Source organism: Lagopus leucura, unplaced genomic scaffold (assembly GCF_019238085.1).
Source record: "Lagopus leucura isolate 7727_CA_CO unplaced genomic scaffold, USGS_WTPT01 Super-Scaffold_100008, whole genome shotgun sequence".
Classification (NCBI taxonomy): Eukaryota; Metazoa; Chordata; class Aves; order Galliformes; family Phasianidae; genus Lagopus; species Lagopus leucura.
In genome coordinates, this window is record NW_024962265.1 from 18,769,577 (window position 1) to 18,782,462 (window position 12,886).

A 12,886-nucleotide genomic window follows, 5' to 3' on the forward strand; every position below is an offset into this window, starting at 1 on the left:
CCATTACAGAATTCATGATAAAGATATCTGACTAGCTCTATTGTGCTTGCTTGAGTTACAGAAACACTCTAACCATAGCAGAGAAAAGAAAGTTGTCTTAGCATAAGTAGATGAAAACCTTTTTGCTGTTGTACGCTTGAAAGTTTTGGAGAGAGATGACTTATTCTCTAAAGAGTAACTTATATTTTTATGGCACCTGAAAGTCTTCATCCATGTCAAAAAATTCATACCAGATTCCCTGCGTGTATTGCCAGGAGTAACAAAAGCCAAAGCAATCTTCCCCTGAAAGCATCAGCTCTGTTGAAAAACCCTAAAGAAAGTATCTATAATAGGGATTTCAGTTGAAAAATCTGCAATTTGAGATAATTAACAAAGAAATGAAAATGGAAATTCTAAGGAAGAATAAATCACATAAAAAAACTTTTTAAAATAATAATCACTTAAAAAGTCACTACCTAGTCTATTTCACTTTTATACAGTTAACTCATCTTGTGGAGAAGAGGTTTTTAAAAAAAAAGACAACTAAGGACTAATAATCTAGTTCAACTTTATCTTGTGGATCAGTAGTTGGTAAAGTTAGCACAGGCCCAATTAAAGGTGGCAGAAGTCCAAAAGAAATGATTCCAAAGAGGAAGGATTCCACCAGCTTTACAACAGCAGCATTGTTTCACTTGACTCTCTTGATCATGCAGTTGTCCCTAGAGGCAGCAATGATTCCTGGGCACGGTCTTAGCTTAGTGAACCCACTAATGCTCAGTATCTTCCTATGCTTCTTCACCCTGCATCTCATTTTTAATGATAGCTTTTATTCACTAAAAACAACCTATACTACACATTTTCCTAAAGTGTATGCATTACTTTTTCTCCAAGGTGGATGAGAAAATAAGTTACAGAAGCAGACTAGATGCTAACACAGATGTAACCAAGATCTAAAACAATATTCTATATCCTATGTAGCCTGGTCTAGTATTAGATACGGAGGTTGGTGGCCATGCATGCGGCACGGGAGCTGGAGCTTGTTGATCCTTGAGGTCCCTTCCAACCCAAGCCATTCTATGACTCTATGATTCTATGATTCTATGATATCCTACAAAAAATAATATATGAAAATCAAGGTGACAAAATTAAAAGAGCATACACTGCTGATCAAAATTCAGTATTAAGCTAGAACTCCAGTGAGAACTGCTAAAATCAAAAAAATATAATAATTTTTAAAAAGTAGAAGGAAAATCATTATACAAAATATTAATATCTTAAAAGAAATTGATAAATCTGTCATTCATCACTGTCACAGAAGGAAGAACAGCAGGTCAGGGAGATGAAGAAGTGGGAAAATGATCAATGAAGTTTTCATACATAGGAATGAAAGGAAAAAACAAAATTAGGGACAGTTTTAATAAATTCTATTTCCTCAATGTTTTCCAAGAAAAGACAATGAATGCACATCTAGTATTGTACAGTGGTGTTTACATGATTCATACTTTCTGAAAATATGTAGGCAAGTAGAGACAACTTCAAGACAATCAGTTTTCCAGAAGGTATTGAAACTTACCTCATATTCAAAGTAACTAATCCGAAACACTTTCCTGCAGGAGAAACAGCCACTGATCATTAGCTAAGTGAAACTTAATCTTTGTTCATTTTTGCACAGACACTTCCTGAGTGAAATTGCGAGTTCCATATTTTTCATACTGAAAGGACTTCACGTACAAGAAAACAGGTCTTTGGCTCTTTCAGGTCTTTGACTGTTTCAAGGCAGTAAGTTAATTATGAATTGAATACGACTGTCTTTAGATCCCCCAAAAGACAAAATTGCACATAAAGGTAGAGATACTATGATTAGAAAAGAATTCAAGATGTCATCTGCTCTACTGGATTAAGTGGATTAAGTACCTCTGCTTTAAGAAGAATGACCTTTATCTGAGAGATATTTGCCTAGCATGTGTGGAGATCTCTACAAGCTTCATAGGCAATCTGTTAGAGTGCTCAGTATTATTAGCCACTGTGACTTCCCAGATCATTCACAACTTCACAAAATCCAAGCCCAGCAAAATCAGATAGCTGTGAAGGCAGAGCCAAGGATATGATGAGCCAACTGAGTATACTTGAATTTACTGGTTCTGTGATCATTCCTGCACAAGTAGTTCAGAGCTACCCTGGAACCTTCTCTGCCACATGCTACTGTTTAGGAAGATTTTCTGGTTTGTGTTTTATCTAAACTTTTAAGAAGACAAATAACTGCATTGTTCTTCAAAAACCATCCAATAGATATTATCAAAATTGAAGGAAAAAAGTTTTACAAATAAATAAGTTTTCTTGAAAGTAGGAAAGTGCTATAGAAACATTTCAAAGATGATTAAACGGCTGGAGAACTTATCCTACAAGGAAACACTGAAGGAGTTAGTTGGAGAAAAGAAGTCTCAGGAGTGACATTTTCATAATTTCCCAGTACTTAAATGATGGCTATAAAGAGGACAGAGGCTCTTTCCTCACAAGACGCCACATGGAGAAGCCAAAGGACAACAGGTATAGTTTTATGGGGAAAGGTTTATTCTTCATATAAGAAAGAAATTTTTCACAGAGAGAACAACGAATCACTACAACAACCTACTCAGGAACAGGATGGAGTCCTCAGCATTGGAAGTTTTCATGATGAAATTGGACAGGGTACTAGAATCTCACTCAGGCTTCCTTGCTCAAAAAAACTGGATCTGGGTTGCTGTTTTATAGCTTTATGATTGATCTGTGCCAATGTATAAAACAGGCATCTCTTCTGGGGATGATGTTAACATGACACATACAACTTCAAATGTGGGTTCCTGGTTTTTACAGGAACCTGGGAATTCATGGCACCCAAAATGATTTTCAATCAGTAATAAAAAACTTTGACCTCCTTCCCTTGGTCCAAGTTACCTACCTATTTGGGAGCTTCTCAATGCTGGGGAAAACACCAAAAAGCCAGGATACTATCAAAGCTTATTTTCAGAAAGGAATTATTTAAAACCGCTTCTTAGTTCTTCTCATTTTGGATCACTCCTGATTCTCTCACCAGCACAGAATAAAACTGTATAACTCAACATGACAAAGTAGTAGGTACAGTACTACCAGCTCCAGCGAATTCACAAATTAAACCAAATTATTGATTTCACTGCAAGAATTCCAGCTAGGTCATACCACCTTGTCTAGAACAAGTTACTACCTACCTCTGCAAAATTATCTGCTTCCTTGGAGATATTTAAAAGTCAGATGAACACAGTCCTGGCAATCTCCTTTCAGTGTCAGAGGAGTTGGACAAGGTGATCTCTAGAAGTCCCTTCCAACTTCAACCATCCATGATTTTATGATTAGAAGTCACAATTCATACTGAATTACAAGTAGCAGTGCCCTGTATTAGAAGTTCAGGACACCTTGTCAGGTCCTGTTTCAAATCAGCTAGTTGTGACCCAGACTTTCATGACTGTCTATAGTGCCTTTGCTTTTGCTACTCCAGTAGCTCATCTCCTTCCAGACCTTGTAAACTTTTCCCAGAGTTCTTGAGGAAGGAGAAGTGAGAAAGAAAAAAATAAGAGCTACTGCTACATTTTTTTGCAAGTCTTGAACTGCAAACCTTTCTTCACCTCTTCTGAAAGAAGTGGTAATAGATCCTCTAACTATGAGGAACATTTGAGAGTTTAAGTCCCTGTTTGTATGAGAATCTGACTCTCTTCTAGGGTGAGGAAATAGTATGATAACCAATGGCAAGGAAACAGCAGGAAATATGAAAGCCAATACATTTCTGTCATTGTTAAGCTATTTTTGATCCTGCAAAATACAGACCACAAATCACATAAACTTGCTAAACAGCAGCTCTCCTGACTACAAGCAGAACAGGCAAGAAAATTGGTTAATATCACTCTAATACAGTGATTTGAGACCTGCTTAAGTATGGCTTTGACTAATGAAAACTTAATATTTAATTATAGTATTCAGGGCAGCAAATTTAAAGAATGTAATTAAGACACATCAGACAGGAAAGTCAGCACTATTTTGTACTTGTGAAAACTGTAGAGGTAAAATTACTTGACCAGGGCCACACAAATAAGTCAATGGACCAGGCCCAAACAAGTAAGTCAATGACAGGCAGGGATGTAAAACCTGCTCTCATGGGTTGCACTGCACAACAGCAGATTTTAGCAGAGGATATGTTTCATATTTTTCACGTGTCCTCCAATCGCTGGGTATACCTTAGCACACAAGAACACCTGTGGTGATTCTTCCATTCTTGTGTCTTCATGCTGATACATCTCAGTCTGAGAAAACCAGATACTAGATGCTCATGTACAATGGTGAGAGTCTTAAGATTACTTTTAAAATACAAATTGCTTACCTTGACAAAAAACAATGAATGTCTACTTATGTCAGCTGAGTTAGTAGCCTGAGAGCTGTATTATATCATTGGTTTTGCAGTATGTAGTATTCAGTCAGAACAGTCTGATCCATTACGTAAATATCCAGACAAGAAACACTACATATTTTTACTATGAGTAGCATGAACGGGCAACAGCTATATCAAAAATTTATTGCCAATAAGCTTTATAGTTGCAGGAAAATCCCACATTCAGTTTCTTCATTCATTTCTTCTTTATTTGTGAACTTTGGAAATGCTGCTACATTTAAAGGCAGACAATACACATACTATTTCATAGTTTTCTGGAAAGTTTTTTTTTTAAATGTAGTGCTCATGATCTTTACCAGCTGTTGAGTCAAATTTGGCATAAGCTTGTTCCTTTGTGTACAGCCTGCAAACAATGTGGATTGTAAAGCAAGTAGAGCACAAACACAGTATCAATTGCAGACTGGGATTCCCCTGTGCTTTTACAGGGAATCCTGGTTGATAATTATATTTGCTTTTGGGTGAGGTCTGAAGACCAAGCTCATGGTAGTTAACTTGAATACCAGAATATAATGCAAGCTTTAAAGGCAAGCCATTAAAATAAGGAAGAAGGAAAAAAAATCACAATGCATAATAAAAACTTGTATGTTCCTTTGCCATCATTCAACCACAATTGTATATTTTCATGCTTGCATAATACTTGCATTAATATGAAGTGCTCTTTTGTTTTCTCTTTCCTATACGGGATGAAGTAATTTGTGCTATAGTAATGGTACCTGGATATTGTATATGGCCATGCAAAAATGCCTTGCTGAATGCTCCTAGTAAGCTAAGAATGATTCGTTAAGTTGCAGTAGGATTCAAAATCTAAACAGTTGAGTGTAAAGGTTTTATTAGGTAACATACCTCAAAACAGTTAAGTCGCTGTTTTCCTCCTGAGTGTAACCAATGCCTTACTTCGCTAACGAGGATCCAAGGATGGCAAAACTGCTTTATAAATACTGTCACTGTGAGACACTGTCACTCTGACGTCTAGACTGCTGGTCAAAATCAACATTTTTAGCTCCTGAACTTGCCCAAATCTCTCTGACAATAGCCACAGCTTGAAAAATGCAGAAAAAATGAAAAAGCTTTCTGTTTCCCTGTTGCTTTACGAGGAACCGTACAACCGCAAGGATGACTCTGCAGAAGAGAAAATCACTACGGAGATTTATGGGAAGATTCTGTAAAGGACAAAAAAGTCTATAATAGACATTTATAACAGCAACAGAAAGCATCTTATATCTTTAAAATTACACTTTCTTATTATCTCATTAAGTAAATTGCTAGTGAAGTTAATTCAATTAACTACAATTAATTCTCTACCTTAAAACCTGTGTGCTATAGCAGAAGACAACAGGTATGTACTGGATATCCATTGAAAGATTAACTGTAACCCCTGGTTGGTGCTCTGACAAAGACCATGAGTTGTGAATTACAGAGAAGATAAACCGCAGCTTTTTACAGTAACTCAGGTAGGAATAAGATTGAAGCCATGGAACTGTAATGGTTTATGTAGAAAAACTGATGTTAGTTTCAATGGAAGAAGGAGTTTTCTGTAACAACCCAGTCACGAGACTCTTGAGTTCAAAATGCTCGAAATGCTTTGCACTGGATTGCAAACGCTAAGCTGGCAGTAATTTGTCCTGTTGAGATCATTGTTGTTTCCAGTAAGAAAACATTTTTGTCTTAAAAAGTCATTAATGCATTCAAGATTCTACTGAATACAACTAGCAAAAACATAACATACTGAACATGAACTGAATTCTATCCTTTAGCATCACAAATGGTGTTTATACTTGATTCTGTTACACTGGAAAGAAAGAGTTTTCCTTGAAAATTAAAGAGAAAAAAAAAGAGCTTTCTCATTTATCCAACCTTCAGCACTGGAAAAGTTGCAAGACAATAACTGGAAGGCAAAGAAAGGGATCCTTTCTTTATGTCAACATCTTAGGCAGCTAGTGAATCAGCCTTCCTAAAATAGATACCTAAAATACGACAAAGGATGTCTTCCAAGGGCCCTGGAGTTCTGAGACTTGGAGCAAACCACTCTCTAGAGAAATAAATTTGAAAGTCAGATTGGGTCTTTTTTAAATACTCATTGTTGCAGACAATAGAGTATTTATATAAGTATATAAGAGTATATATTATATAAGTATATAAGTATAAGAGTATATAAGAGTATGTATTATATAAGTATTTATATAAGTATATAAGAGTATATATTATATAGTTATAAGAGAGTAAATTCTTTTAAATGCATGCACTTTTACATTCAAAAGTACATAATTTGCTGGAAATTATAATTTGCTGGAAAGTGCTCAGGTACATCCAGAAATGAATCTCTGAGGGATCTCTACATCTAAATGAATCTCTACATTTTGTTATTTTAAAAACAATATCTAAATGTGGTAAGACTGCACAAAATGTAAATTCAGGAATATAAAGCAGCATTTGAAATAGAGAGTTTATTTCCCCTCAATTCCAGTGTTTTATAAGCATCTCCATATACATCCTAGCATACATCTAGCATACATCTCTCCATATACATCCTAGCATACACATATAAAATACAGAGTTAACTGCTGTAACATACTGGCAATATCCAGCTACTGCTATCACGTTTAGACAATGCTTAGTATGTCCCAAGGACTGCAGACTACAGTCATATTTTCAAGCAAAAGTCCACACTCAGCCAAATTCTTTTATGCTATTAATTCTGCTTTTCCATAGCAACTTCATAGTTATCCCGGCCTATTCAGACTGAAAATGTGAGATAGCCTGTTATTCATACCCTATTATTTTATTTTCTGGTATATCTTTCCGTATACTGTATTCTTCAACTTTCAGACAGCCAGCTGAAGCAGAATGTCCCCATACTGCCCCTTTGTGGAGATATTTGGAAGCATTCAGAATTCAAAGCTTTTGAAGTGATGGTATAATCCACACTCCAATTTTGTACACATACATAAGTCATTAAATGCAATAGTCCGGTCATATTCATTCCACAGAATGAAAAACAGGTTTTTACTGTTTCTTAAGTTTAATCCATTTATTCACAGGAAAATCCGTGTTTCCAATATTCTTAACATAATTAGCAATTTCTGCAACTTCCCATTCCTCCTCCTGTCACCTCTGACACCACTGCTGTTGTAAAAATCGAATTTCCAAAGTAATTAATATAAATTAAATCTGTTTTATTGCTGCCTTCCAAACACAAAAATCAATTTTTTAAAGGTAAGAACAACAACAATAGCTGGAAAGAGAGCAATTTCTTATTTTCTCATAACAGTCATCATTGCCACTTTAAATACTTAATGTGAAATGACAGGAACATAAAGTGAATGGTCAGGACAGTTGAAATATTTTTTATTTTTCCTTTATTGCTTTGTTTACATTTATTATATCAGCATACAACTATTATATTAAGAGATAGCAAAGAACAAGTAAGAGGTTACCTGAGAACATGAAAGTCCACATTCTTCAATCCTGGGAATAATATGACAATCATAATTCCAAAACAGAATTATAAGAAGGATCAGAATATGAATACTTATCATCCTAACCTGAAAACAAAACAAAATAATACTAAACAAAAAAGAAGAAGGGAAAAAGCAAAAGAAAAACCTCAGAAGAAATCTTCTACTCTGACAATTCTCTCTCTCAAGCCAAAACTTCAGCATGAATTTTAGTCCCTCCCACAGCACCTTTCAACTCCTCCCACTAAAAGTTTCCAAAGACAGAAAATTGCTAGTTGTGGGAAATATAAAGCATGCTCAGTGCACTTATTGTGTGCCTCAGTGAAAAATGGGAAACTTGAATTTCTGGCAGTTGCAGTAAAAGCCTTTTTCTTCTGGATTTCACCATGTCAGATTTGAATGAGGTTTAGTGTGCTTCTTTTCTGTAATTCTGTATATTCATGGGAATTTTGTTTCTAGCAGGCAGCTTCACTGAAATCAAAATGCATTATTATGCATTATTATGTCTACTTCTCTTGGTTTTCTAATGCACCAAAATAAAAATGTATCTTTAAAAAAAAAAAAAGAACAGTTGTGTTGAGATAAGTGGTCTTGGAAGACTGATTTCATGCTTCTCGTCAGAAAGAGAAACAGCTTCTTTTATCCTAGGAATCTGATTTATTTTGTATATTATATAATTGCATCAACAGAAGCCTCACCTCCAGTTTGTGGATTTTCATCACATTTGGGAAGTAGGCTTTGCTGAAGAAGCTGAACACCACCAGCTCTGAAAGCTGTGTGTGAGAGAGCTACAACACCTCAATAGTACCTGGCTTAGGAATGCATTTCTTGCTGCTGTCCTACAAAGTATCAACCACAGGGAATGTGTATTCCATAAAACACTTTCTGGTTCATATGGAGGATATGTAGTATGTTATGCCTGTAGGTGGAATAGAGAAGTATTACTTCACAGAGGGTTTGCTTACAACTTAGAGATTTCTTCCAGCAGAACAGTGCTAGAATCCACACCTTCCACACTCTTAATTAAAACTTTTACATTGTTATTTTATTATTGTTATTTTTGTTATGTAGGAGATGCACAACTAACTCCATCTGATAGGATGAAGCTCTACCAATAATTCTTTTGGCTAGAGATTATGTCTACTCTGCCAGTATATCTGCTGTGTTTGTATTTCAGTACTTTACATACTGTCTCATGAGTTCAGTTTGTCAATTTTCCATTTATTTTATTTTATTTTATTTACTATTTTTTTTAAGACGAAAAGTGGTAACAGCCACAGTACTGCACAAATTGTCATTAAATTATTTTGGATAAAAAATAACAAGTAAATGTCATCACTTGTAAATGTAAAAATGCACTTCGTCAAAGATCCACCCAGTCTACTCTCCCCTGACAAGCAAGATCCATAGCACATACTTGCACAAAATAAGAAAGTAATTAAATATAATGTGCTACTTTTATGAATACTTTTAGCATAAATACTTCCAAGCTCCAGTGATCCATAGCTTATGAATTTCCTAAACTGAAAGCCATGTCTATGTCACTATTTTTAATAGCTATTTCTGGACCTTTCTTACATGAATTTATACAATAACATCTGTAATAACATTTGTACAAATGGCATCTATTTATCCTTCTAGTTTTCAAAACATCCTGTGGCAATGAGTTACACTGTTAAACTATGTTTACTTACTTTGTTTTGAGTTTAAACTGCTTCTAAATAGGTCAGTCTTTTATTGTTCTTGCATTGAGAATTGACTTATTATTATTAGTTTGAAGGGTAAGAATATACCTCTTTATTTTCACTATACCTTTTGTAAGATGGAGGTCCTGCTCAGGACTGTTCAGGAGTGATCAGCCCAAAGACCATTAATACAATAGCACAGTGATGCTGGCTGAATCATCAGTGGCATGATTTGCCTCCAACAAAAAGGCATTGTGCCTCTCCCTTGGTGTATCACATTTACCAGTATATTTACAGCAGAAAAGCCAGTTCAGCACACACCACTGTTAGTCGTTTTGCAACTTCAGCTTCAATTGCAATTTATGGGACCCTGTAGGACACTGATTCTGAGACATTTCCACCAGCTTACTCTTTAGTATGTTTCCCTGTAATGAACTCTACTGCAAGCAAGTACTTCATGTTTTATTGTGCCATTAGATGCCTCAAGCATAAGGTGTCCTTTCACATCTCCATTTCTCGTCAGCTCTGTAGACTCCTTATGGGTCTTCCTTCTCATCTTTGGTTAAAAAAGGATGGTATTTTACCTTTCTTAAAACTACTCATTCATTAAAATCTGCTAGATGATGTCTCACTGGAGGATTTCTGGAAGATATCTTAAATATGTTCTCTTCTGAGCTTTCACTATATTACTTTAAAACAAGATCAGTCTGGAAAGTTTCTACCTTTAAAGTTGCTCCTTTTAATTTCCTTTTGGACACTTGTTCATTTTAGATACTTTCACCCTTTCAGCTCTTCCTTTTAAGTTCCTTTTGAATGCTTGTTCATTTTATATAGTTACCTTCTATTCATAGTTTAAAGTTGCAAATTTTTTGGATATTGAACTTGCGCCACTACTGAAGAGTGGCTTTTTAAGTGGCTGCTTGGAAATGCATCAAGAGTTCTTTTCTTCCTACGGGGTCTATGATTACTTGCTCTAATCAGCAGTCATTTAAAGTGTTTAAGTCATTTATAGTGTTTATACTGATCAAGTTTCTGGATCAAGCCCTGGGGTAACACTCCTCCATTTCCATAGACGTGACTGGTGTCATTCACTATTTTTACATTTTCTCCTCTCTCACTCTTCTCTGATGTTTCTTAGCACATTTCTGTCATAGACAAACACACTGGTCAGTAGCACTGCTATAACAGTATGCTCTTTCAGTCCTGAAAGTTTCCGTAACAGCTGCTACTAGGTTCAGTGAGTTGTTAATAACCTTGTTGTTTTATACTTTATTTGACAGTAAACTCTTTTAAAATTATGTCTCAGCCAGCGCAATTTATATTTCCATTGTCACATAATTTGTATCCTGGTATCTCAAGAGATACCACCATTGCTCAAGTACAAGGAGTATGATCTGGAAACAAAAGTTAGGATAGGCATATTACTAGATATACCCAAGTAGTCAGATATTGTGAGTTCCTTTGTAGGAGTTTAAGTGCAGAAATCTATATAAATTTCAACACACGTACTGACTTTGTTGAGATGAACATGTCAGTGCCTAAGCTGGTAGGTATGCCCCTGTCACATCCAGACTGAAGAAGTCCCAGCCTTCTTTGGTCCACAATAGCCACATTCACACTACATTTTGCAAGAGTATCCTGTGGTACAGCTCTACATACTTTCATGTCTCACCAACATAGGCACACATATTATTATTACAGCTGTCTTGAGATGAAGGGCCATAGCCAGAACAGCTCCATGCCTTCTCTTTGAACTCGGTGTGCAGTCACGCTGCCTGCACCACGGAGCAGACATCTTGCCTCAGGGCTGCTCACATCAACCAAAAGACAGCTGAGTGTTTACAACTCAGCAGCTTCTTGTCATGCTAGGCAAGCTTTGGAGTAGAGCCATGTGGGGTACTACAGTCATTAGAACAAAATACTCAGAATGATTCAGAGCCACTAAGGAGCTGCAGTTTTATAGAAGTTTGCCTACATCTCCTGTGCTAAGTGAGCCCACACACCCGGGTCATGCACTAAGTCAGCCACCTGTGGCCCGGCCAGCCCACCCTGCAGCCACCCTCTGCCCCACACCATCATGGCGGCAGCAGTGCCCTGCCAAGCAGCCTGGCCCAGCGCTGCGTGTGCAACCAATGTCAGCACCAACTGAACATCAGTGTGTGATTGGCACTGTGTGGGCTGAGACCAGGGCACTGGGAGGGCACGATGCAGTGCTGACTCAAGTGATGGCAAATAACTGTATGCATTTTGATACACTGTCTGAATACAGCCATGTTTCTGTTTTGATAAAGGAATTTAAGAAGAGGTTTTTGCTGTGTGATGGATGGCAGCAGAGGGGCTGTCTGACAGAAGGGTGTCTGACATGGAAGTGCATTATGCATCAAAGGTGTGTCATGTGGAAAAAAATGTATGTCTTCCATACAGAAAAAAAAATTGCACCTATTGACATTCATCAATGCTTGCTGAATGTTGATAGAGACCAAGCAGTGGCTGTGAGCACAGTAATGCTGTGCATGGTGTGGTTCAGCAGTGGCAACACTGACAGTGGTTCACCTTCACTACTGCAGATTTTTACGGGTGCAGCATGCAGGCTTTTGTTCATTGCTGGCAAAAATGCATGGCTAATGGTGGTGACTATGTTGAACACGTGTGTTCTGTAGCTGAGAATTTGCTCTATCAAATAGTGTTATTGTTCATCATTATTCATCAACAATGACCAATGATAAGGCAGGCAGCACCTTAAGAGTATTGCGTACAACCTATAGACAAAACACATCCAGAAATGCAGGTAGAGGTTGGAAATGTCATGCAGTCATGTCTACAGTATAAGGAGGAGTATTAAGTGCTCAGTGGGATAAAAAAAGAGAAGACTGCTATTTCATCTGTCACAAGGTTCACTACAAGCAGGCACTTACACCCAGATCCATTGCACAGATTTACCATTTGACTTTCATTCGGTCCTCTTTGGAAAATGCAACTTTCAAAACATGGTCTTGAAGCAGAGCAAGGTCTGGTACAACAGACACCTGCAGATTCATTCCTATGTTTGCACCAGCTATTAATATCATGTATACTGTGTCAGGGCAATAATCTCTAAGTAAGAAAGTATTTACTTCCAGGTAGAAAAACTAGCCAGGGTATTGTGTCAGGTGATGTTGCTTCTCTGTCAAAGCAAAAAAGTCTCTCCTGTGAATGAGTGCCTTTTTATTTCTGATTCTCAGCCCACCCCCCTCCTTTGTATCAGGGAAAGGGTAAGAAAGGATGAGTCACTGCTGGAAGGAGTCCCTGCCCTCACCCTTCTGGCTCTGATA

At 36.9% G+C, this 12,886-nt stretch overlaps 1 protein-coding gene across 1 annotated transcript in view; it reads right to left on the reverse strand.

The window, feature by feature from the left end:
* Positions 1-7,971, reverse strand: part of IL17REL (interleukin 17 receptor E like) — a 41,472-nt gene extending 33,501 nt beyond the window's left edge. Inside the window, exon 1 of the mRNA XM_042872766.1 lies at positions 7,870-7,971. Within this exon, the coding sequence (XP_042728700.1) occupies positions 7,870-7,971 (102 nt within the window). The remainder of the gene's footprint in view (positions 1-7,869) is intronic.
* Between the last annotated feature and the right edge of the window lie 4,915 nt (positions 7,972-12,886).